The sequence below is a fragment of the Notothenia rossii genome (assembly GCF_949606895.1).
Source record: "Notothenia rossii genome assembly, chromosome: 4".
Classification (NCBI taxonomy): Eukaryota; Metazoa; Chordata; class Actinopteri; order Perciformes; family Nototheniidae; genus Notothenia; species Notothenia rossii.
Window position 1 is genome coordinate 47,190,250 of NC_136902.1, and position 25,261 is coordinate 47,215,510.

A 25,261-nucleotide genomic window follows, 5' to 3' on the forward strand; every position below is an offset into this window, starting at 1 on the left:
TAAGATGACCTCGGGGGGAAAGCACGCACACACCTCCTCCTGTGTTTTTAGTATGAAACACTGTGTTTTCCAGGGGTTCGACCTCTTTTTCTTCAGGCTGACCAGGAGAGTAAGACAGGAGAAAGAGCAGGAAGTACTTCCTTTGTATTTGTATTGTTACTTTGTATCATTAAAGCAAGATTATTGTTTAACTTGTATTCTGGTGTTTTCTTAATCCCTTCCTTTTTACGAATTTACCCAGCTTATCAAACGACACGCGGAGACGAGGTTGGTTTTAAACATCCACCAAATCTCCAACACTGAGCTGTGTGGAGTTTGTTCAACTTTTAAAAGATGTTTGAATGGTGATATACACAGTGATAGAAGTTAAGGACTAACGTTTATAATAAATACATTTGTATTGATTTTAAGATCTTTTCATAGTTCATACAATCATACGTATTGGGATCATTTGTATTAATGTGGACCGGAGGGAGAGGGTGACGAGCATAAGTTTCACTTTCCTTTTTTATTTAAATTCCAACTTTGCTCATGAAGAATATTCTCTGTTGTCCACGTTCATAAAGCATAAAACAACAGCATCAGAGCACGGTGCAGAGTCTCTAGATGAGTTTACAGTAGTCCCTCCTTCTTATTATACATCCCTGTTGTAGTCCGCTATAGAAAACTGTAGTTTCCATAGTTTCACCACAGCAGCAGACGCACATTCATGACGTCCGCTGGCGCATCATAAACACGTCGGATAGTGAAAGTGCATTCGGATTCTCTAAAGTACCGCGGTCTCTTCTCCTAAGTCCTTTTGAATTCTCCTATCCACTATCCCTTAACCCCGTGACGTTTCACTCAGAGGTCAAGGAATAGGAGATAGGGTTAAAATGTAGGAGCTGATTTTTGGATTATCGGAACGCAACCACGGTGTGAGATTTCTTTTTTAGCTGTTCTGTCGTCATTTCCTGCGATCTTTTTCATACAGTCAGTCAAAATGAATGAATGAATGGGCGTTTCTTTGACTATTTATAGGCAAATATGGGCGTTACGTGAAGCCCGCAAAAGCCATGGGAGCCTGCCTGCAGGCAGCAGTCTCAGGACAACTGGGTTGCGCTCGGATAGTTTAAAAATCAGCTCCTAAGTTCAAAAGGACTTAGGAGAAGAGACTGCGGTACTTTAGAGAATCCGAATGCACTTTCACTATCCGACGTGTTTATGATGCGCCAGCGGACGTCATTGTGTGCGTCTGCTGCTGTGGGGAAACTATGGAAACTACAGTTTTCTATACAACGGGCTACAACATGGATGTTTAATAAGAACGACGGACTCATCTCGAGACTCTGCACCGTGCTCTGATGCTGTTGCTTTATGCTTTATGAACAACAGAGAAACATATTCTTCATGACCAAAATTGGAACTCAAATAAAAAATGAAAGTGAAACTTATGCTCGTCACCCTCTCCCTCCGGTCCACATGAATACAAATGATCCCAATACGTATGATTGTATGAACTATGAAAAGATCTTAAAATCAATACAAATGTATTTATTATAAACGTTAGTCTTTAACACCTATCACTGTGTATATCACCATTCAAACATCTTTTAAAAGTTGAACAAACCCCACACAGCTCAGTGAAATGTTGACTTTATTTGATCATTTCAGTAAAAACTAACGTTCATATTTCTCTTTTTGATTATAATACTGATGAACGTTCAAAACAAAGCACTTTGGCAACTTACCACATACGTTTTAAAATGCTTAATAAGCACCGTAACTTTCATGATATCATTTCTCCGTCATAATCGTTTGTGTCCGTGACTGTTGTGTGACGTCAAATGCTGCGGCTGCAAGGCATTGTGGGGCAGCATTTTCTCCTTTCCTTTCGGTTAGGGAGGTCCAGTGGTTCCTAAGCTAAAGGAGGTTATAAAGGAAGTTTGAAACCTCCTTTCCTTTCATTCTAGAGAATTCGAACGGCCCTTATCATGGCTGCCACTGAGGGGCTTCCGGGTCATTTCACTCGGTTAGGAAGGTTCCTAAGCTAAATGGACTATTCGAACGCAACCCTGCACTCTGAGGACACCTCCACTTTCAAGACAGGAAGTGCACGCTAAGAATTCCAAAATAAAATCGCCACTATCAGTACAGCGCCACTTTCCAAACAGGAAATGCACGCAAATACAAAATAAAATCGTATCGTGACACTTATTATATACATATGTATATATCTCTATATATATATATTAGGGGTTTCACCAACTAATCGACTAGTCGACTAGTCGACTAGTCGACTACCTTTACCACTACTCGGCGCTGTAGGCCCTAGTCAACTAGTCGTGAAAAAAATGGAGGTAAACGAGGTGCTGCAAAATGCTCCAAAACACGTCCGACATTCTTATGTATGGCAGTACTTCAACGAAGATGTAACCAACTCCACAGTGAAGTGTCAGTTGTGTACAGCTGTACTGAAGTACAATACAAATGCATCTGCTATGCGCAACCATCTGAAGACGAAACACCCGCTGCCGACAGCTAGCACTAGCAGTAATGCTAGCACCAGTGAGCATGGGACCAGCGTCAGCACTGAACAGAGGCAAACGAACAGCAAGAAAACACGGGTCAACAGTGATGCGGATGATAAACTACGGGATTACTGCCAGCGGACACCGCATATCCCCACAATGGATAATCCACTGGAGTGGTGGGCAGAAAACGTGCACCGCTTCCCCCGCTTTCGAGGAGCTACCTGGCTATTCCAGCCAAGCACCCCAAGTGAGAGGGTTTTTTCCCTGGCAGGCAACACTGTCACCCGAAAGCGGTCAAGCCTCCTTCCCTCACATGTCGATGCGTTGGTGTTTAAACCAAACCAAAAATATGGAAAGGTGGACGTTATCGTGGAGGACAGCGAATAAAGTGTTGCGCTGTTGGGCACTGGATTTACGTGGCATTTATGTAAACAAGAGTTTTTTGCTGTCGATTTTGGTGAGTCCAGTTACTGTTTGTTATTTACTCAGCCATGTAACACAAATTTAAAATGCAGTGTTTAATGTTACTGTATGAGTTCCAATATAAAATACAGTTGTACACCTCTCTTTGCGTGTCTTTATTATGACGTTACGACTAGTCGACTAGTCGACTGCTATTTTGAAAAACGTGTCGACTAATAAATATTGGTAGTTGTGAAACCCCTAATATATATATATATATATATATATATATATATATATATATATATATATAGTGTTAAATATGCTCGTTATTCTCACGTCCAGGAGAGAAGCTTAAAAATGAGACTAAATGGAGTCTCTAAGAAGATTCAAATGGGATACTTTAATTTAAAAAGGCGCGGTAGTGTTACAAGCAGGATATTGTTCAGTTGAGGAGAGAAGAGCTGCAGCTCCCTCTCGCAATGGCGGCCGTGAAGAAGAGAGCACACAAGTCTTCGGTTGCGTTCCGATAATCCAAAAATCAGCTCCTAAATTCTAACCCTATCTCCTATTCCTTGACCTCTGAGTGAAACGTCACGGGGTCAAGGGATAGTGGATAGGAGAATTCAAAAGGACTTAGGAGAAGAGACTGCGGTACTTTAGAGAATCCGAATGCACTTTCACTATCTGACGTGTTTATGATGCGCCAGCGTACGTCATTGTGTGCGTCTGCTGCTGTGGGGAAACTACTTCTCCTCCTTATCACTTTCATAACTTTATATGTAATACATGTTAACGGCGTCAATAGCCACTTTAATGATATTAATGGACGGTAGTCCCGGATGTCGTCATGAAGCAACACTTTCCGAACAGGAAATGCACGCTAATACAACATAAAATCGCACTGACACTTATTATCTATATATCTATATATTTATTTATCTAAATACGACATCTTCTATTTTAGTTACACCCGCTAGACAACAGTGGAGGGTTCGAGAAACAACCGTGTTTGCCGGGTGCACCGCGGCGGAGGTGGGGAGCTGGGAACCTCCACCCCCACTGCAGGACCCGTGGGACCCCTGAGTCAGACGGTGCGTCTTGGTCACGCTTCATATCGGCCGGCCCGGGAAGGAAGAGACACGCAGAGTGGGGGAAGTCCCCCACCCCAACGCAGCACACCCTCCCGGCCATCAGAGTCAAACCCGCAGTTCGGAGGAACCGACCGCGAGAGGACCGGCACTAGGTCCGGCCGGCGGGGAGGCCCTCCGACAGTGGGTCGCATTTGCCATTCGATCAGTGAGAGGAGAGGAGAAAAATGCAACAAAACATTTCAAAATCCGTTAATATATGGATGAGTGGGGGGGGGGGGGGGGATACAGGCCGTGGGGGGACACCCGAGACCGGGCAGTGTCCCCGGTAGACACCGGGTGAAATAGCACCAAAAAAAACTAAAACGGGGAAAATAGGGGGGAAAGTGAAAAAAAGGGTCCGAAAATAGGCACTCGTGAGGCGGGCAGAAAATGGCTAAGTCAACTTTTACGAAAACCAGGCTGGGGGGGTCAAAAGGGCTTGACCAAGGCCGACCCAAAGTGGTGGGCGGACTCATCACATTCGTGATTTGAAAACTTCCATCAAACAAGTCTTTCGGGGGGTGGGGAAAAAACGTGTTTGTCACTTCCTGTACTGACAGTGCAGGTGTCCTGAGAGTGCAGCCTACACCGGAACTGTCCTGAGAGTGCAGGCCTGCAGGCAGACCCCTCTCGCAAAAGCTGCACCGCATTTCGAGTCGATTGTGATTTATAAAGGGAAACCGGCGTAGGAAGTGCCGTACGCACTTTCCTCGCCGGTACGCAATGTTTGGTGAATCTGAAAATGTCAGAAAATATCTGTACCAATTTTTGGGATTTCTACTCCGTAAGCAACCTTCCCACGTGAATCCTACGCATGGCGTTATAAATGAGGCCCCTGAGGTATGGAATGACATTTAAGCCAAAATTAAATAATTAAATAAATACATATATATATAAATATGCCTATGAAATAAATTCTGAAATAAATAAATGAGGCAATACATATGTATAAATGTACATTTAAATAGACATTTATTTATTTCATGGGACTTTTATTTCATAATGACGCATTTATTTATTTCAAGAGACTTTTATTTCATAATGACACATTTATTTATTTCAAGAGACTTGTATTTCATAATGACACATTTATTTATTTCAAGAGACTTTTATTTCATAATGACACATTTATTTATTTCAAGAGACTTGTATTTCATAATGATACATTTATTTATTTCAAGAGACTTGTATTTCATAATGACATATTTATTTATTTCAGATGACTTGTATTTCATAATGACACATTAATTTATTTATTTCAGGGGACTTGTATTTCATAATAACACATTTATTTATTTCAGGTGACTTGTATTTCATAATGCCACATTTCCATTCCTTATGTGCAAATGAACGGGGCGTGGTTAGCTAACAGATCCAGACCAAAGTAACAGCACCACAACACTGACTCAATAGCTTTTGTTTCACGCTCCAGTAAGTGGTTTGCAAACTGCCAATAAACCAAACCGGTTCAAGAACCATTCTTGTGCTTTTCTAGTGCTTAACTGGTTCTTCTCTGGTCTTATCTGGTCCGCTCAATGCTGCTCTTCTGAGAGCAACCGCTCTGACAGCTCTCTCTAGTCTCTACTGGGAAACAGCTAAAAGTCCTTCTGGAGGTAAGCAACGCTACACAATTACACCCAGTCTGAGAGCAAAAGATTTCTCGAAGGTTCGTTTTACTGTCTTACAACGTTAAGTTAATGTTAACGCAGTGGTTCTCAAACTTTTTCTGTCAGGCTCCCCCTTTGGAGAAAAAAAAAGTTGGGCCCCCCCCCAACAGAAATAGTCAGGCTCAGTGGCGGCGCCAGAGATTTATTTTGGGGGTGCTGTGGGGTAGCTTGACGTTTCATAGAGGGTGCTCAACCATTTAGGGTTTACCATTAATGTACCGGTCGCTACAGTGGAATTTTCTACTGCAACAATCCCCACGCATATACACAATGTACCCGCGACTGTTACAATGAAGGCTCGATAATCAGCTCACGGCATAGGCTATAGGTGTAAGTAGGTTTAAAGTGCTATTTTTATAGGTGGTGTGTGGACCTCACATTTTAAATATTGAAGTTAAAAGCATCAATCTGGTGCACTTTGAGAGCAAAAATGAAGAGATCTATGGATACATCTCTCAACACAGAACTGTAAACAGATTTACTATTTCTTTATGGATATTTTACAAATCACTCCCCTTTCAAACTTTATTCATTTTTTAATGTCATATAGTATTTCATACCTGTTTTTAATTTATTCTCTTATTTTTTTATAATTATAATGATCATATAAACGTGTGCCTCGGAAATAATTGTTTACATTAATGGTGACCAAAACGTTTGAGACCCACTGAGATAACACTGAGAGAGTCCTTTAGCTCACTGAGTCTCTCAGTCTGACAGGAGAGGACTCTCTTCCACTTTGTTGTTGAAAAAACTCCTTATATCCGTTAGCGTAGCTCGCTAGTACCAGAAGCTAACATCAACGATCTCCGGTACCAGTGCGCTCTCTCTCTCTCTCGCTCGCGCACGCAAACAAAATGGCTCGTTCCACACACACACAGAGCCGAGCTTTAATGAAACACAGAGACCCAGACGTAATAGTACTGTACTGTATCATATTATTTTCGAATCAATAATTTTTCTAAATATGATTTTTTATTTTTTAAATAACCATTTTTCCTCCTAGTCTCTCGCGCCCCCCCCCTGTCATGACTGTGCGCCCCCCACTTTGAGAACCACTGTGTTAACGTAACCTTAAGTGTGCTAGGAGGCTATTGTTACGAGCTAGCTGTCTTAGCTAACAACAGTTAGCAGCTAACGTTTTCTGCAGTTTGTGTTGCCCCTGAAAAACGTGATGTAGTTATTTAAGGGTATGTTAAATTAACGTTATTTTACAAGCTGAGAGTTGAGTTGTGTTTAAAATCGTCAATGTAATGCACGTTAAAGGTTTTTAGTTGGACATGAAGTTAGCTAACGTTAGCTAACTCTACCAGGTTAGGATGTTAAGCTGTACTTTCTGTGGCAGCTAGCTTAATACAAAGAGGGGTTTTGTGCTTCATTGCAAACTTTTCTTTGTTAATCTACCTGAAACTGTAGGGACAGTTTGTTTCTACTCAACTATACAGACCATTGTTGAGGAGATGCAAAACATACTGTACATGAGTTGGGTCCAACATATACCTTGAGTAATGTTACTTTGCTGCTAAAAATGAAACATCATTATCAGATGAGGACATCACCAAAGTGTGTGAGTCTGTCAGGGGATTTGATCTGTTCTCTGCATGTCGTACACACTGCTCTGGTATTACTTATCTTGTAAAATGTAAGTCTCTCGCTTTTGTCATCGTTCAGGCTTTGCATTTGAACTCCTATGACTGGTTGCGGACTTGAAGGGAACGACTTCCTGGCCTTCCTAACATCCAGGAAAAAGGTGAGATTCTAATACATTTGAATGCCAAAAGCAAGTTATTGTTTTTAACTTTTTAAATATGATTGTTTTGGGGCATTTCTGTTTTATTGGACAGAGGCAGTAGAGATCTACTGGAAACAGTGGAAAGGGGGGAGATGATATGCAGCAAAAGGCCCAGTCGGATGGCTGCTGCTCCGTGTGGAACGTGTTCTATCAGGTAAAGCACTTTGGTACCCAGTTATTTATGGTATTGAGCTTGAATTTAGCCTTTGGAATGTAATTTCCAACAGTGCATTGTAAAGACTGAAAGATGTAAAGCTTGACATGATTTGGTCTTTTACTTAAGAGGATGTTTGTCCTCCTGTCTTCTCTTATTTCCTTATCTTTCTTTCAGGTGTAACATCTACCAATGGTTGTACATGACAGAGACCTCCTCCACCTCTTTGCTGTCTTACTAGTCAATCCTTCTGATCAGGTCCTTTCCTAAATAGTGGTAAGTTTTACAGTTCAGTGTACGTTAATTTAGCAACTTAATGCTTTACCGCTGTTGAATAAACCCTATATTGCTAGTCATTTTATTAAAACTACGATTTGTAAACTTTTTGATTCCAATTACAATAATATTTTTTTTATAATTGTAAAACATATCTTAACATCCATCAGCAATCAATACAACAAATCATCCAACACTAAATAGAAGAAATCAGGACCTATTTCTTTTTATACAACAGCATCTATTGGGACTGCTCATTGATGTCATCAAGAGCCATTGAGTCTACCTTTTGTATTCGGCCTCTTAGAATGTTTATCATTTCTTTTTCTCTTAACATTCCTATAATAATTAGTTTTTGTATTGTTGATATTGTTTTGTTCTTTATTTTTGTCGTGAGAATCACTTTGCAATTATTGTGTGCTATATAAATAGTTATACTAATATTATTGTTGTTACCATCATTACTATTATTACAAATGTTTTCTATGTTTTCTTTATTTATCACTGCAGAAAGGATCATGCCAGCCCACATCAAAAACCTGATCAAGAGCTTGTGAACCTCACTGCTGCGGACGCCTTTGTGATATTCGACTCTGACTGGAACCCTCAAAATGACCTGCAGGTACGATATATATATCTGCTCTGTCCGTCCTAAAGATAGTTCAATAGGGCTACAACAACAACAACAACAACAACAACAGTCTTTCCGTTTATTCCCTCAGTTCTTTAAGTGTATATTTTCCCATTTAATGCTTAAAAACGTTGAACAGCAGCTGCACATGATGCTCTTTTGACCCCTCTTTTAATTTTTTATTTCAGGCTCAAGCTCGGTGTCATAGTTTTGGCCAGTCTAAGGCGGTGAAGGTGTACCGTCTGATCACTAGAAACTATGAGAGGGAAAAGCTGGATAAAGCTAGTCTGAAGCTCGGGCTGGACCGTGCCGTCCTGCAGAGCATGAGTGGGAACAAAGAAGGCAACAACAACGTGGTGAGAAAAAGAAAATCTGTCATATTTCTAGATGCCAAGTCATTTCTGGGTCAGTCGCTGTTGCAGTACGCTTAGTTTATTTTCGAAATAGTTTTCTAAATCCACTTGTGTAAATGTCTCTCTGCGTTGCCTTTAGCCGGTCCAGCAGTTCTCCAAGAAGGAGATCGAGGACCTGCTGAGGAAAGGAGCCTACGCCGCCATCATGGACGAGAACGATGAAGGCAATCGCTTCTGCGAGGAGGACATCGACCAGATCCTGCAGCGAAGAGCCACCATCATCACCATCACCAGGTATGTTCTTAGCAGCACTAGCCACTTGCTCTTTGTGAGATACCAAGCATTTGGTTATTTTAAATCTAATATTGATGATGTAATAATTAAAACTAGGGATGGGTACCGGGTCCCCGTATTAACGGGTCCCGGGGCTGAATTATTAAAGACTGGTACCGTTAAGGTCCAACGTTGTCAATCTTTTTATCGGTACTGGAGACATTTCAAAAATAGTTGTCATATGTATTATATCTACATAAACATTATATCGCAGTCTTACTGTCGCCAACTCCGTTTCTAATATGCAATAAGACTACAAAGTGCGTCTATGATTTATTTTCGATCTTTCCAATCCAGACGAGAGATCTCTCTCCCCGGTCGGTGTACAAGGGGGTGGGGCAGTTTACACACACAACCTGCTACATGCATGCAACACACACACACACACACACACGCGCGCAAACATGGTGGAGAGAACTAAGCACCCCGAGGGTAGTTATATGTTACCCGTCTTGAGCATGGATGTATAATAAGAACTGGATACAGCGTCGGAGGAGGGGTCTCGTTCTTTCCTATGAGAGCTGCTCATTGGCGCATGAAGTGAAAATGGCCCAACTTTTGAGAGAGAGAAACGTCAAATTACCCGTCATGCCTGGCTGTCAGAGCAGAAGAACCTGTATAGGCTACAGGCTCACAGAGCATGCGCCCCTTAAGCCCCTCCCCCCGAGCACCCACTCTCGGCTCACTTGAAAGAATGGAGAGAGAAAATAAATCTAGATTTGGCTTTTAATGTATTTTACAACTTTAAGGACCGAATGATTCTAATAAGGGCTATAAAATAGTTCATACTGGGTAGTTTATTTAGTTTCAAGAAAATTATCCACCGATTTACAGACATCTCTTTCCCAATGTTAGTCAACGGGAAAAAGTATTTCTGGGCCGGTCGACGTTACAGACTGATAAGGAAATTGTAGTACCACCGTTTGGACACAACGAATATTTTCCTCAGAGTCCGGCGCACTTCCTGGGGGCTTGGTCTTGAGGTGGAAAATGCTCGTTGCCAAAAGTGCAATAAGAGTTTAGCATGTAAGGGCGGTAACACAAGCTATTTGTCTAAACATTCAGACGGAGAAATGCACCAGGTTCGACTGTCTTTCTAGTAGCTCTATAGCCCCATCCACGAGTAACGTTTCCACGTCAGGTGTTATGTATGCTAGCAGCAACACACAGAGTTAACTCAATGATACAAACATGGGTTAATGATTAGAGTTAACTGAGTTATTTATTTTGTTAAAGTTTCAGCTATTCTGTTTACAGTTCTATCATCACATAACTTAATACGATTTGTTAAAACATTGTTGTTTCTTATTTTCAGTTTGCTTCAAGCAGTGGCTGTACAAGAAATGCTGGCCAGATTGGCAAAGACCGGAAGATACATAACAGAGAAGATAATGGATATTAACAAGAAAAAGAAAAAAAATGTTTATAATTTCTTTGTTGCTGTTTACATTTTGAATTGTATTTGTTATTTTTAAATCAAATGCATCTATTTTAGATGAGATATTTATTTAGATGTAGGTTTTTTTCGTAATATTATTGTATTAAGTATAATTTATTAAATAAAAATACTGTTATGAACACTAGTATACAATGTCTTTATTTTGATAGTTACCAGAATACATTGTATATTTAATACTATAAGCTGGTGATAGATAAATGCTGGTCTTCTGGTCTGCTAGTATGCCAGCAAAACCAGCATATGTTGTGTTTTGGTCACCAGCATGATCCACCAGCATGCTGGTCCATGCTGGTGGATCATGCTGGTCCATGCTGGTGACCAAAACACAATATATGCTGGTCCATGCTGGTCAACACCATGCTGGTCCATGCTGGTTTTTTCAGCAGGAACGCAACCACACACTTGTAAAAAAATAACACACTTTATAAAGTCAGGCAACACTATAACCAGGCTTCGTGTGATTCTGTGTATTTGTACCTTGATTTGACCATCCGTTCACTGTCATTGATCATGTCGCCCGGCTAGGCCTCAGGGCGAACATGGAGAAGAGTTGTCTGAACCCCTCTCAGAGCCTAACCTTCATTGGGGTGGCTCTGGACACAGTCACTCAACCAGCGAAAGCAGTGTTCTCGCCCCCACTCCTGGTAGACGTGCTGCTTCATTCTAGCAGCAGCCGACTTGATAAGCTGTCCTGCTAAAACTTCTTTTTTTTCCAGCTAGGTGAAGGCAGTGCTCTCGCTCCCTCTCCCTCTGCTGGTAACATGGGTGTAGTTACATCCCTTTTGTGTTCGGCGAGTAGGAGCGCTGCTCTACTCTTTCCGTTCAGCAGGTAGCTGGTGAAGGCTGTGTTCTCGCACCCCGCTTCCGCCTACGCTGCATCTGGCATTCGTTATTAACTTAACCAGTGAGGGCGGTGTTCTCGCCCCCGTTCCTGGTAAACGTGCTGCTTAATTCTAGCAGCAGCTGCCTGGCTAAACTGCCCTGTTAAATTTCCTTATCTAATCAACCTAGGTGAAGGCAGTGCTCTCGCTCCCGCTCTCTCTGCTGGTAACGTGGGTGTAGGACATTTACATCCCTCTCTGTGTTCGGCGAGTAGGAGCATTGCTCTACTCTTTACGTTCAGCAGGTAGCTAGCAAAGGCTGTGTTCTCGCACCCGCTCCCGGTTACGCTGCATCTGGAATTCGTTATCAACTCAACCAGTGAAGGCAGTGTTCTCGCCCCCGCTCCTGGTAGTTGCTTGATTCTAGCAGGAGCCGCCTGGCTAGGCTGTGCTGTTAAACTTCCTTGTTTAACCCAGCTAGGTGTGGGCCTGTCCATTTGCTGCACAGACTCTGCTGTGGGACGCCTTGGCGTCTCCCCAACAGGAAGGACCTCTTGTCTCAGTTGGAGGGTCGGATGTGACACCCCGACCCCTGCCACCTCCAGCTGTGGGTCTGGCCACTGGAGGGCCCGACCCACTGCTGAGCAACTGCATAGAGTCTGTCAGGAAGACTATTCTCAAATGCTAGGGCACCATCTACTCGTAGGCAGTACGAAAACAGGTGGAAACTGTTTTCTGACTGGTGCCAAGGGCGAAATGAGGACCCAGTATATTGCTCATTGCCTACAACCCTTGAGTCCCTGCAGTCCCTCCTGGACGACGGCCGGTGTCCCGCTACCATCAGGGTGTATGTGGCTGCTATATCAGCTCAACACGCAAGGGCTGACAACAGCACATTGGGGAGCCATAGGCTGGTATCCCTCTTTTTAAGGGGAGCTCTGAGGCTTTGCCCCCCGAATATCCCAAGGGCCCCTACATGGGACCTGCCCTTGGTGCTGGATGCCCTATGCTCGCCTCCTGTTGAACCTTTGTTACGGGCAGAACTGAAGTGGCTCTCAGATAAGAGTGCTTTCCTTCTTGCCATCACCTCAGCAAAGCGTGTAAACGAACTTCAGGCCTTGTCCTTAAACAGCTCATGTCTGAGGTGGAACTCAGATTGCTCAGGTGTCACCTTATGGCCGAACACACCGTTCCTCCCTAAGGTGCTGGCATGCTCTCATTTTAATCGGCCTATCCAGCTGGCACGGTTTGACCCCCCTTTAGGAGAGGGGGAAGAGAGGTCAAGACTCCTATGCCCGGTGCGGGCCCTTAGAGCTTATGTCCAGACTACAGTAGGCATACGTCAGTCTGAACAGCTCTTTCTGTGTTACGGTTGTCCTAGAAGGGGCTGTGCGCTCTCAAAACAGCGCTTGTCCCACTGGATCGTGGACGTCATTGCCCAGGCAGACAAAGCGAATGACCATCCCCTGCCACCCAGAGTAAAGTGCCACTCTACCAGGAGTGTCTCCACGTCATGGGCGACCTTGAGAGGTGTGCCCCTGGAGGAAATATGTGCTACGGCCACATGGGCATCCCCGAGCACATTCGCCAGATACTACAGGGTGAATGTTGCCGCCCCTCACCCACTGGGTGTGGTCCTCCTGCAGAGTCAGCCTAGGCCATCGTTATAGGGCAAGGGTCGGCAACCCGCGGCCCTCGAGCCGCATGCGGCACTTTAAGCCCTCTGCTCTGGCTCCCTGGAGCTTAGACAAAAATAAGAAGGAAATAAAATAAAAGTATTTGTAGGACTATTTATCTTTTCTTACACGGTTGAAAATGTTTCGTATTTTGAAGTGATACTGTGACACATAAATAAAAAACTAAACAGTTTTAATTAGGTCAACTAAAATATGCGTCACATCCTGCTACGGTCCCGCGCTAGCGTCTTGCAGGCGAATAGCCTGACCGCCGGCTCGATGAGCGAACTATCGATAAATCAAAGAAAAGTATCGGAGGAACACAGGATTTAATTCTGCGTGGACAGAGTTAAATGTTTTCACAGCAAACGATGCTGGTTTACCGGTATGTTTGATGTGTAGAGAAAAGTTGTCAAAGGTGCTGCAGCCTTTACGTATCGAGGAACAACATGGGAGAGGAAAACAGCTGACGATCTTCAGTCATAATTCAATGTAATCTATTTCAGAAAACACTTTTTGTTATATTCCATGGAATGCTCTTAACGTCCCGATAGCAATGAATATACTAAATGCTTTTACAATAAATACATTAAAAAAAATATCTCTGGAAGCCGTAGCGCTGTAAAAAGCACGACCAATCATTTTAGCCGGCCCGGCTAAAGTAACTGGATGGCCTACCTGCCTGTCATCTGTGCACAAGCTTATCTCGTGCCCTCATTGGTCATGTGCGCGTTCGTGTGTGTTAGAGGAGGGGCTCTGTAAGGAAGTCTGAAGGAAGAGACAGATTTTTTCCGGTTGTGTATTTTCAAATTCTAGCGCACTCGAGCTGGTTTCTCCATTCTTACATACCCTACCCTACCTTTAACTCTTTTTAGGGTGCAACTATATGTTTTATTTATTTCAAAGTGGGCCCATTTTAATTATATTTGTTTTCCTTAAAATATGCAGAGGACTCCCCAAGTGCTGTGTTAAATTTATTTTAAAGTAGGCCTGTGTATTATTTGTAATTCTCCTTATAGGAGTTCTTTGTTTCTTATTAGAGGTTAACAGTTTTATATAATATAATAAATAGCCTAATAAATGCAAAAAAACTGTAGTTTTTGTCTGATATAACAATAAATACAACTTTATAAGCTATCAAGCTATGAAATATGTTTTTGCGGCTCCAGACAAATTATTTTTGGAAAAACGAGCAAAATTGCTTTTTTGGTCAAAAAGGTTGCAGGCCCCTGTTATAGGGGGAGTATTCAGACTTCCTTGTGACTCTGTTGGTATATGTCAGGGGTACTCAAATACAAATGTTAAAGGTCCAAAAAAAAGTTTTTAATAAGACAAAGGTCCGATTATTACGGTCATTCAACTTTAAAAAAAATTGCAACAAGATTCTTAACACGAGGTTGCAAAAACAAAAATAATCTGTATGCAGCAGTTTTCATTGTTATTGCGTCTGTGCTTGATCCCTCAGAGTCGCAGAGCTGCACAGTTATGAATAAAGGCAGCCGCACCCTCTTTCATCCAGCATTCCCATCATTGCTTTATAAGTGTCTTGCCCCCTTGTGTGTCCACTGAGGTTCGTCAGGCCCAACACATCTTCAACAAACTCCCCCTTTGCCTCATCATAAAAACTCACAAACACCAGCAACTGAGCATTGTCAGTGGTGCCAGTGGACTCATCCACAGCTAAGGAAATGCACTGTGCATTTTGTATTCCATCACAAAGCTGATGAATTAAATCACCAGCCAGTATGTATGTTTTTCTGGTTGCTGTGGAATCTGAGAGGGGGATTTGCTTTATTTGACCTGTTATTTCCTCTTTTTGTTTGCCTTCAAACATGGTCTCCATCACTTCAGTCATGCATTATTTTATACTTCAGTTATTATCCAGTGGAAAGTCCTTACCTACTGGCCTAGTGGTCACTTTTTTTTGACTGGGCAGTGTAGTTTTACACACCGTCTTATTTGACTTTCTCAGGACTTAGAACAGTTTTTGGGGGAAAGACCCCCACAAAGAAAAAACACGTAAGGTCATCATCTTAACAGTTTTGTATGCTCATCCCGTGAACAGAGCATCATGTCTATTACAGCTGAATGCGGCGATTACCATTTTGTTCAGCAAAACGCCTCACAAAATTAGTAAGATCCAAAGCTTTAGTGCTTTTTGATTCAATGCTGAGTACAGCCAAACTTGACAGTCTCTTCTCTGTCATTGTAGACCGCAAATAACTCATTCCTTCAGTACTTGGGTCCGAATCAGTCTATGGTCCGAATGCTTCTCGTTTTGCGCCGTACCGTTCAAATGAAATCGCCGCCAATCATATTTCAACGCTCGCGCCATGGGTTGACGTGCGTTACAAGACGTGTGTCTTGTGCTGCATTCACTTGCACTCGGACATTAGAGACGTTCTCTCATAAATGTCTGATGAGCCACAACTTTTCTTTCAAAACAAAGCTGCCAACTGGGGTGGCAGCTGGGGTGGCAAGGCCTATTTTTAGGGTGGCAGTTGCCACGCCATGCCGCCCCGGGGTCCCAGGTAGGTGAAACTAGGCTGCTAGCTACAGTACAGATGCAACTAGATGAGCTGTTAACTCTCGCTCTGACTTTTTTTTTTTTAAACACACATTTTTCCCACCCGCATTCCGTGAAGACCCGCCCTACTGTGCCTCTGATTCGCAGACTGTTGGTGGGGGGGGAAAAACGCTGATGGGATGCTGAATGTGATTGGACCAATGCGTTGACAGACACACACAGACACACACAGACAGACAGACAGACAGATAGAGCGCTGTTTGTACACAACGGAGAATTTTGACTCGTTGCGTTGTCTCAAAAATAACACAGATAATACAGATAATACATATGAAAAGTATAATTTCGCTCAGAGTCCAGAGACAGTTGTCGTTCGGTCCGGATCCGGACCGGAGTCCGGACTTTGAGGATGCCTGGTATATGTCATCCAGTGCTAAAGCACCGCCTCTGGCAGTCAGTAAGGATGAAATAGAACGATAGTTACGTATGTAACTACGGTTCTATGAATACTGGATGACCGCCAGAGTTTCTTGGTCACTCAGAATCTTGTGTTTCCGCGAGAAGATTCCATAGAACTGAACTCGTTGACAACACCGGAACTTATGCCTTCCGGGGTCATACGAGGTCACACGTGACTTTGTTGGTATAAATATTCGACCTACGCATGCGCGAGACAGAAGATATCCAGTGCTAAAGCACCGCCTCTGGCGGTCATCCAGTATTCATAGAACCGTAGTTACATACGTAACTATCGTTTGTATGTGCACACGTGTTTGTGAGCGCACTGTGCAGTTGTGTGCAGATCTGTATTCTGAATGGTAGTTCTTGCTGATGGTCCGGAGGAGGATCCAATGGTGTGTCAGTCCCTCCACATGCAGCCACCACCCCTATTCACACTTCCATTTATAGATCACAGATTGAAATCGTCCTGTCGCCCCACAGATGCTTTTATATTTTGATGAGCGTTTTTATTCTGCACCCAGGGAGCGGAGAGTAGCCAAACAACTACTTTTATGGATGGCAGAGAAAATCTGCTTCTTTCTAAGCATTCTCACTTTTTCCTCAGCACATGTTCAGCTTCACTTTAAAACCTGCTCAGGAGGAAAATAGGGTTGAAGGAATAGAAAGAGGATAAAAAAAATATGATGAGTGGGTTGACAATGAAGAAAAAGCTGAGGGGGGTTTGGAAGGCGAAACAAGTATATTTGTCTCATTTGCATGCAGGCCTTTCAGCTCCTCAAACTTTCAATCTTTCCAGTTGCGATCCCCATGCGTGTACTTGACAGACAAGAGACGAGCTGCATGGAATACCAAGTGGCTATGCATGTTCATATTAACACGCAACCTATAATGCACACACACATACACACAGACACAAAGTGTGCACACGCAAATCACCCACAAGCACAAAACACTTTGGTGCAATCACACACATACATCCTGATTCCATTCCCGACTGCTTGTCACTCACAAACACACACATTAACATTCATGCTCACACATACCTCCCCTCTCAGATAATCACTTGAATGCACAAACATACATACATTCACACATAAACAGATGCAAATTCCCCTTCAATCTCACAAAGGCATACAGATATCACAAACATAAACTATTCAAACATGAGGCAAAGCATTCTTATGGATACACAGAAATGTGCGTATTTAAGCCCTCGCAATAAGGGACACACAGCGAGCCGCTGGCGGGATGTTTGAACACAAACAGAGACACACATTGTGCTAAATGATTTGTTTCCTCTTCCTCTCTGATGCTTATGAATAATAAAAGAATCTCAGGGGAACTTTTTGTTTCACATAAATAAGAATTTAGATAGAAAATTGCATTATTAATCTGTGGCTTCTGGCTTGGTTTTCCCTGTAAAGAATTCATGCTTGTTGCATGTTTGCATCCTCGCAATATGAAGGGCCTAAAGGGCCAATAACCTGAGAGGAAGAGGAATGGGATCCAAAGGTGGGAGAGACTGGCGATCAACCTAAAAAAGGTTATGTTATAATGTTAAATTCTTCCTTTGACACAAGCTGATGAACTTTGGCTAAAATGCGCTACATTCGGCTAGTCAGAGCGTATAGCATCTAATGAGTTGGATACATTTGCTGATAAATTGAGCAAATTTAGATTTGTATGCCATTTTTCTCTGAAAATCAGGAGGGTATAGGGGTTGTGGCATGCAAAAAAGGCCAAGTACAAACAAAGTTCATCACTGTTGGTTCAACTGGTACTATAATGCATACAAATTGGGTGCTATATAAATACTGTGAAAGTATCAAAACGCTCAATCAAACTTAAAACAAGCTATAATGGAGCATTACCGTAGATCCTTTCATCGTTTTAAATTATTCTTTTGTAAATAACATCATCTGACAGTAATGTTAAGATAGCTACAAGCTGTTGCCTAGCAACTAAATTCCGTTGAAACACCTATACAATCGATGGATGTATGAAGAGAACTGGACACAGCGTTGGAGGCAGGGCCCGTTCAAAAGTGGCTCAGTGGCGCATGAAGCCAAAATGGCCAGAGCATCTTTGGGACTTCCTGCTATATTCCCATTGGCACATAGAGCGTGCCTCTTACCCTGTGTTCAATCTGCTACTTCCGGTCTCCACTCACTGAGATGAGTTGAGAGGGGAAAGAAAATCTTGATTTGCCTTTTAGCATATTTTACAACTTTTAGGCAATAATGATTTAAGTAAGGACTGTTACATTTTTCATTCCGGGAAGTTGTAAAAAATAAATACGCTGATTTAAATTAAATTACATGTCACTTGTTAGACGCTTTTATCCAAAGCGACTTACATACTCAATACTGTGGACGATCCCCACAGGAGCAATTTGGGGTGAAGTGTCTTGCCCAGGGAGACAACGACATGCTGACTGCAGTGGGGTTTGAACCCCACCCCATTTACAGACATCTCTTTCCCAATGTAAGTCTATGCGAAAACATATCTTCAAGCCCAATTACATCACAGACTGACACTGAGGTTATAGCATCACTAAACATTTGCTTTAACGCCAGACTCACTTCCTGAAGTTTGAGGAAAACAGGTTGACATAATAGCTTCCGGGGGCAGGGCCTAAAAATGCCAATTTTTTTATAATTGAAAAGCCATTTCAAAGATTGTTGCATATACTGTATGGCAGATGGATCATAGAGGGAGAAGACAGGACAACATGCAGGTCCTCGGTACACGGCTGTTCAATTGCTGCTCAACACTCGCCTGGTAGAGCTATATTTTAGTTTGTTTGCATACATGACATAACCCTTTTTATGAACTCAGTTCAGGTAATATTCCTTCCTTCCTTCCTTCCTTCCTTCCTTCCTTCCTTCCTTCCTTCCTTCCTTCCTTCCTCCCTTCCTTCCTTCCTTCCTTCCTTCCTTCCTTCCTTCCCCCCAACCATGGCACTGTAAATCCCATCTTCTGTTTCACTCTCTGAATAAAATCAGATGTATAAAGCCCACCCCCTCTCCAGGTACATGTGTGCATGGCCTTGGCCCTCAGGAGCTGCTATAAAGCTTGTTTCATAGAAGAAGACCATCTCCATTTATATGTCTCACGTGAGTGCTGCCACACTTTAACGACTGACAGTCCCACTCAACCATAAAACTACTGCCTTCATATGAGTTCAAACACACACATACTCAACACACTGACGCCTAAATACATGCAGAGCTACACACAAGAACATGGGACTTCCTATAGCTACATCTGATAAACAATGAATTCATAACGTTCATAACACAGGGAACAGGGAAAGAGGAAATGCATTTTTTTAAACTGATTATACACATTTTTCCATAAGGTTTTCCTCTAATTTGACCGGATGTATCACAAATATCACAGGTTGTAGGCCTGTCTTTCACCTTCTAAAGTCACTGTGACATAAGAACATAAGCACTTCATTGGTCTAGCTGAGGAAAGGACCCCCGTCAGTATGGACATAATAGTGACAAAAAGCACCCTTAATTCATGTATTTATTACGATAAGATGACTCAAAAATAATGTGTCTCTATAATTGAAACAAACAATGCACAACACAACACAGAGGTTAAATGAAGACGTGTCATGAGGTGCCATGTCTCCAGTCTCCAGTCAATGTAAGAACCAATCAGAATCCACTATTCAACCCTGTAATAAGCTAAGCTCAACTACAGTTTATGGCATGACATGTGTTTTTTCTCATAAAACTCTCAGCTAAAACGAATTGGGATACATTTCAATAAAATGTGTGACTATCCATGGTATTACGGCTCTTGGTTCCTTTTAGGGAATGTTATATCAGAGTTGAGCAGGTTTTCCCTGTCACGTGTTAAACCAAAAGTCAACTTTGACCTTCATTTACGTATGAAAGTTACCTGCTAACTAAACTACTTTACTTACTGCTCTTACATAACATACTTAACTAACTAACTAACTAACTAATGTGCGTTAGGCCACATATGTACATATTTGAACCCAAAATCATGATCTTTAACTAAACCTAACTAAGTTGCTTGGTAACAATTCACATAAAATGTGCACCTTTCAAGTGCAAGCTGCAGGATCTTTTTTAAAGTATACGTTTAAAGTATTTCATTAAGTGATACTTTGGTTGATAGGTGGTTTGGCTGATTTTCATAGAATAGCTTTGGAAAAAGACAAAATCAGTTGCTTGTCTTCCTTGTATTGACCAATATTTACTCAGGAATTATGTGTGTGTGTGTGTGTGTGTGTGTGTGTGTGTGTGTGTGTGTGTGTGTGTGTGTGTGTGTGTGTGTGTGTGTGTGTGTGTGTGTGTGTGTGTGTGTGTGTGTGTGTGTGTGTGTGTGTGTGTGTGTGTGTGTGTGTGTGTGAGTGTGTGTGTGTGTGTGTGTGTGTGTGTGTGTGTGTGTGTGTGTGTGGAGGTAGATTTGTCTCAATATTTTTGGTGTGAACGGATCAATAATCTGTGTGTAAATGTGTGATCTGCAAATGGTTAACACCTCCCCCAAATGAAAAGAAAACACTTAAAAATGATTTGCAAATATGCAAATAAAGTCCACAAATAAAAAGCAAATCTGCGAATAATAATGAATTTACAAATGAACAAAAAGCGTTAATTGACATCTTTCTAACATTTACAACTCTGGATCAGGCAATTGTTAATCCAGTTTGTATCTGTTGATCTCAATTCTCTCTCATCGGCTTCTACACACACAGAGTTTTTAGACAAACTTTCCACCAGTATATGTGTGTGTGTCTGTCTGTGGGTGTGGGGGGTTGTCTGCAGTGCACAGACAGTAGTGGGCCTTATTAAGAGACACAAAGCCCCCGGCAGGTGCTCCCTCCCCGGCTTTGTCTCTCCTGCTCTCTGCTGTTTATTTGTTCAACTCACAGAGAACTCCCTCTCTCTGAGCCCTGGGGAACAAAGAGCAGACGCACAAAGAGGAGCCTGCCCCTGCATCCTGGCAGCAACAAAGCCATGCTACACGTCAGGATGGCATGGCATGGAATGGCAGGTGTTCCATGGACGGGAAAATTGGAAGCCAACTTTCCTCCTTTTATTTCTGCTGCTCCTGAAGTGGGCTGTCAGAGGCCAGCAGTGCAGAAGTGTAACCATTAACAAGCACACATTGTTAGGTCAGGAGAAAGGCTACAAACGTGCAGATGCATGCATACGGCTAGCACTTTAGAAAGTTGTAAAGGTAAAAGGTCAAACTTTTTAATGAATGTTCCTAGCACTTATCATCAAAGGAGCTCCAACAAGCCGTTTAGGACAGAGAGTGAATACACATACTATACAGAGATGCTGTATGAGAAAACCAATGTGAGTTTGGAAAATTGCACAATGTAAATCGATTCTAGTATACCTCAACAATGGAATTATGATCAGTAGAAATGGCCATGTCATGGGACCTTTAAAATAAATGAAAATATGTGTAATTGACTTGGACTGTTGGCCGCAGTACAGACAGCGCTGAGTGTTTAGACAACACGTTCTCACTCCCAACCCGTCACATGTTGACGGTCGGTCAGGGCCCCTCCCTGTCAGTCTATTACGCACAGGGTACCCCTTGAGAGTCCGTTTTCAACGGGCAGGGCGTCCCATTGACTTGCATAGAGCTCCCTGAACGTTGGTAATAGACGAGTTGGGATCGCGGCGAAATGCTCTCCGCAGATCCATTCTCACAGCGTTTATCAACCTTTTTCTTAATCAATATCAAGCCAGACTTATTGTTGTTTTTACTTCTTTATTTTAATTGAATAATGTAGGACTTGTGTTGCCTTCAGTTATGGAGAGAGTAGGGGCTCAGAATACTGAAATCTGTATTGTTTAATAGTTTCTTCCTTCTTATTTTGTATTATTTTCTGAACCACACACTGTTATTTACTCAACAATAACACATAATTGTCCTTGTGTTTATTTATTTGTTTGGTTAATAAACACAAGTTGGAGTCCGTCAGGACCGAGGGTCGGAGCAGCTCATAGTAGTTGCTTTAGAGAATTTTACACCCTGAAGTAAGTATTCTCTCCGCTTCGCTTGACAAACCCTGTGATAGTCCTCAAGCTCTGTGATTGGATGTTTGAGTGTGCGCCGAGGGTTACGCCGAGCGTCGAACAGCACTTTGAAATGGGATGGAACCACGGCAGACTGTCCAAAACTGGATTTGAACGGGTCAGGGTATGGCTGGTGTAGGCTACAGCCAGTGGCGGTTCTACAGGGTGGCATGGGGTGGCAGCTGCCACCTCAGAAAAATGCCTTGCCACCCCAGCTGCCACCCCAGTTGGCAGCTTTGTTTTGAAAGAAAAGTTGTGGCTCATCGGGCATTTATGAGAGAAAATCTCTAATGTCCGAGTGCAAATGAATGCAGCACAAGACGCGCCTTGTAACCCCTCCCCCGGCCCTGGCGCGAGCCCGGAAATATGATTGGCGGCGATATCCTTTGAACGGGGGACAGCGCAAAACGAGAAGCATTTCGGATCCAAGTAGACGCAAGGAATGAGGTATTTGCGGTCTACAATGACAGAGAAGAGACTGTCAAGTTTGGCTGTAAGGCAAGGCAAGGCAAGGCAAGTTTATTTATATAGCACTTTTCTGTACGCGACAATTCAAAGTGCTTTACAAAACAAATTAAAATACTTTTTAGGAATACATACAGTAAAAACACATATATAATTGCATTTTACAACAGGCATTACAAAGCAAATATAATAAAATAATTAAAATAAACACCACAGGTATACAATACATGTTTAAAAGGCATACTGTAGTGCGAATATGAGCAGCTCATTTAAAAGCAGCGGCAAAGAGATATGTTTTTAGTCTCGATTTAAAAATAGTAAGCGTTTCTGCGGACGTGCATGATTTGGGTAGTTTGTTCCAGATTGTCGGGGCATAATAGCTAAATGCTGCCTCTCCATGTTTTGTTTTTACTCTCGGAACCGATAGCAGACCCGTCCCAGAAGACCTGAGGCACCTTGATGGCTCGTAATTATGTAGGAGTTCAACAATATACTTTGGTCCTTAACCATGTAATGATTTAAAAACTAGCAATAGTACTTTAAAATCAATTATTTGGCCGACTGGAAGCCAATGTAAAGATTTCAGAACCGGACTGATGTGATCCACTCTTTTAATGTTAGTGAGGACACGTCCAGCGTTCTGAATCAGCTGCAGTTTTCTGATGGATTTTTTTGTCAGCCCTGTGAATACACTATTGCAGTAGTCGAGTCTACTAAAGATAAAAGCATGGACAAGCTTTTCTAAGTCCTGTTGTGACATTAGTTTTTTAATCCTTGATATGTTCTTCAGGCTGTACTCAGCATTGAATCAAAATGCACCATAGCTTTAAATCTTAATAAGTTTGTGAGGCGTTTTGCTGAACAAGATGGTAATCACCACATTCAGCTGTTATAGGCATGCCAACTTGATGCTCTGCTCACGGATGACTCGATGAGCATAATAAACTGTTAAGATGATGACCTTATGTGTGTAAATATATATTTTTTCTGTTTTAAGTCCTGAGAAAGTCAAATAAGACGGTGTGTAAAACTTCACTGCCCAGCCAAAAAAAAGTAACCACTTTGATTTAACTAGGCCAGTAGGTAAGGGCATTCCACTGGATAATAACTGCAGCGATGTTTACTATATGTTTGAGCTGGATACACGTTTTTCAACCCTAACTGATGCAGTTAGTCACTTCTTTAATGTTTGTTCTTTCTGATGTAAAGTCAAGGTTGTAACTGTTTGCAATGAAGTTGTGCTGCGCTGAACTGTTCTTTTGATTATTTTGATATATGATAGTAATTACTTGTCTTTCAAATTTGAAGGAGGGTGAGCAAGCATCTTGTGGAACATTCATCATTAACTCCTCCGAAAAATATAGTTTTTTTAATAATAACACTGAATATGTGAATCCTAACAGTGATTGACAGCTAATATCATATTAATTTAGACAAACATCGACGAGACAGTTAATTAATATACTTATTGCAGCAGTATGCATAGATTTGGTACCCCTGCTGGTCTAAGAGTGAGACAAACTCATTCAGTTATTGTTCAGTTCAAATTCATTAAAACCCTCTATGGTACGCACTATGATGCCATTTGTGAACAAAATGTTTGGAGTGTTTTTTTGTCATATAATAGACCAAATAAACATAATCTAAAGACATTTTAAATAAATAATTATTTGGGGGTACTTTTTGGGGTGTGTTGCCTTGAGGCAACACTGTACCATAATGGTAAGTTATGAAAAAAGAGAGTTATTGTTTTCCAAATTTGAATAAAATGTATTTAAAAACAAATGGAAAATACTAAATAGCCTCAACAGGTTAAATTGCATGCCAATTAAATGTGAGAATCGTTATTTTTTATATTTTAACAAGATTACATGTCTGAATGTTGCCTGCAGGCAACATTGTACCATTGTGAAACAACCTTAAGGAATAAATACGCAAAGAGCCTAGGCATCTTTCATCAAACTTTATTGAGCCATTTGACAAAATAGACTCACTATTGTGGAAGTTCATGAAGCAGTTATTGTCAGCAGTGAAGCACAGGTACGTGACACACTTTGATCACTGCACTTTCACCCTTACAGCCAGGGTGTTTGCAATGGCCCTTTTTCTCCACCCACACAGGCCAATGGTCAGTGTGGTCATGCTGCACATCTGTTGATGGCACTGATGAGGAAGAACCTCTGTGCTTCTTCTCAGCCAGGTCTCTGTCAACATTATGAGATGGTCTCCCCCTCTTCTTCAAAACTTTCCTCTCGTTGCAAAGGCAACTTGCAACTTCAGCTTTGAATTTAAGCAGGCTGTACACTTCTTTCTTGGGTTACTTTCTTAGTTACTTTTATAATATAGTAACTAATAAAGTAACTAGTTACTTTTTGAGAGCAGTATCTATAACTATTAGCAGTAACTATAACTATTACTAGTTACTTTTTTAAAGTAACTTGCCCAACACTGCTCATACACTGCGCAGAGAGCTTCTTACTCTTCACTTTTGACCACTAACTCTACTACAAATGCAAAAAC

General features: G+C 42.0%; 2 protein-coding genes across 8 annotated transcripts in view; one reads left to right on the forward strand and one right to left on the reverse strand.

Annotated features, from left to right (window-relative positions):
* The window catches only part of LOC307035525 (uncharacterized protein), a 113,581-nt gene that overhangs the window by 34,232 nt on the left and 54,088 nt on the right, over positions 1–25,261 (reverse strand). The gene's annotated exons all lie outside the window — the stretch shown is intronic.
* Positions 1,454–10,837, forward strand: LOC307036307 (chromodomain-helicase-DNA-binding protein 8-like). Of its 4 annotated transcripts, XM_079676506.1 has the most exons (9): positions 4,374–4,888; positions 5,544–5,661; positions 7,387–7,465; positions 7,560–7,661; positions 7,839–7,937; positions 8,448–8,559; positions 8,757–8,924; positions 9,061–9,215; positions 10,570–10,837. In XM_079676506.1, exons 7-9 carry the CDS (start codon positions 8,892–8,894, stop codon positions 10,727–10,729), a joined length of 348 nt encoding a protein of 115 aa, XP_079532632.1. In that variant the 5' UTR covers positions 4,374–4,888; positions 5,544–5,661; positions 7,387–7,465; positions 7,560–7,661; positions 7,839–7,937; positions 8,448–8,559; positions 8,757–8,891; the 3' UTR covers positions 10,730–10,837. The 4 variants fall into 4 exon arrangements, 3 of the variants coding, with proteins under 3 accessions (XP_079532632.1, XP_079532631.1, XP_079532633.1); XR_013807310.1 differs by lacking the exons at positions 4,374–4,888; positions 5,544–5,661 and adding an exon at positions 1,454–2,970; XM_079676505.1 differs by having other exon boundaries at positions 4,374–5,661.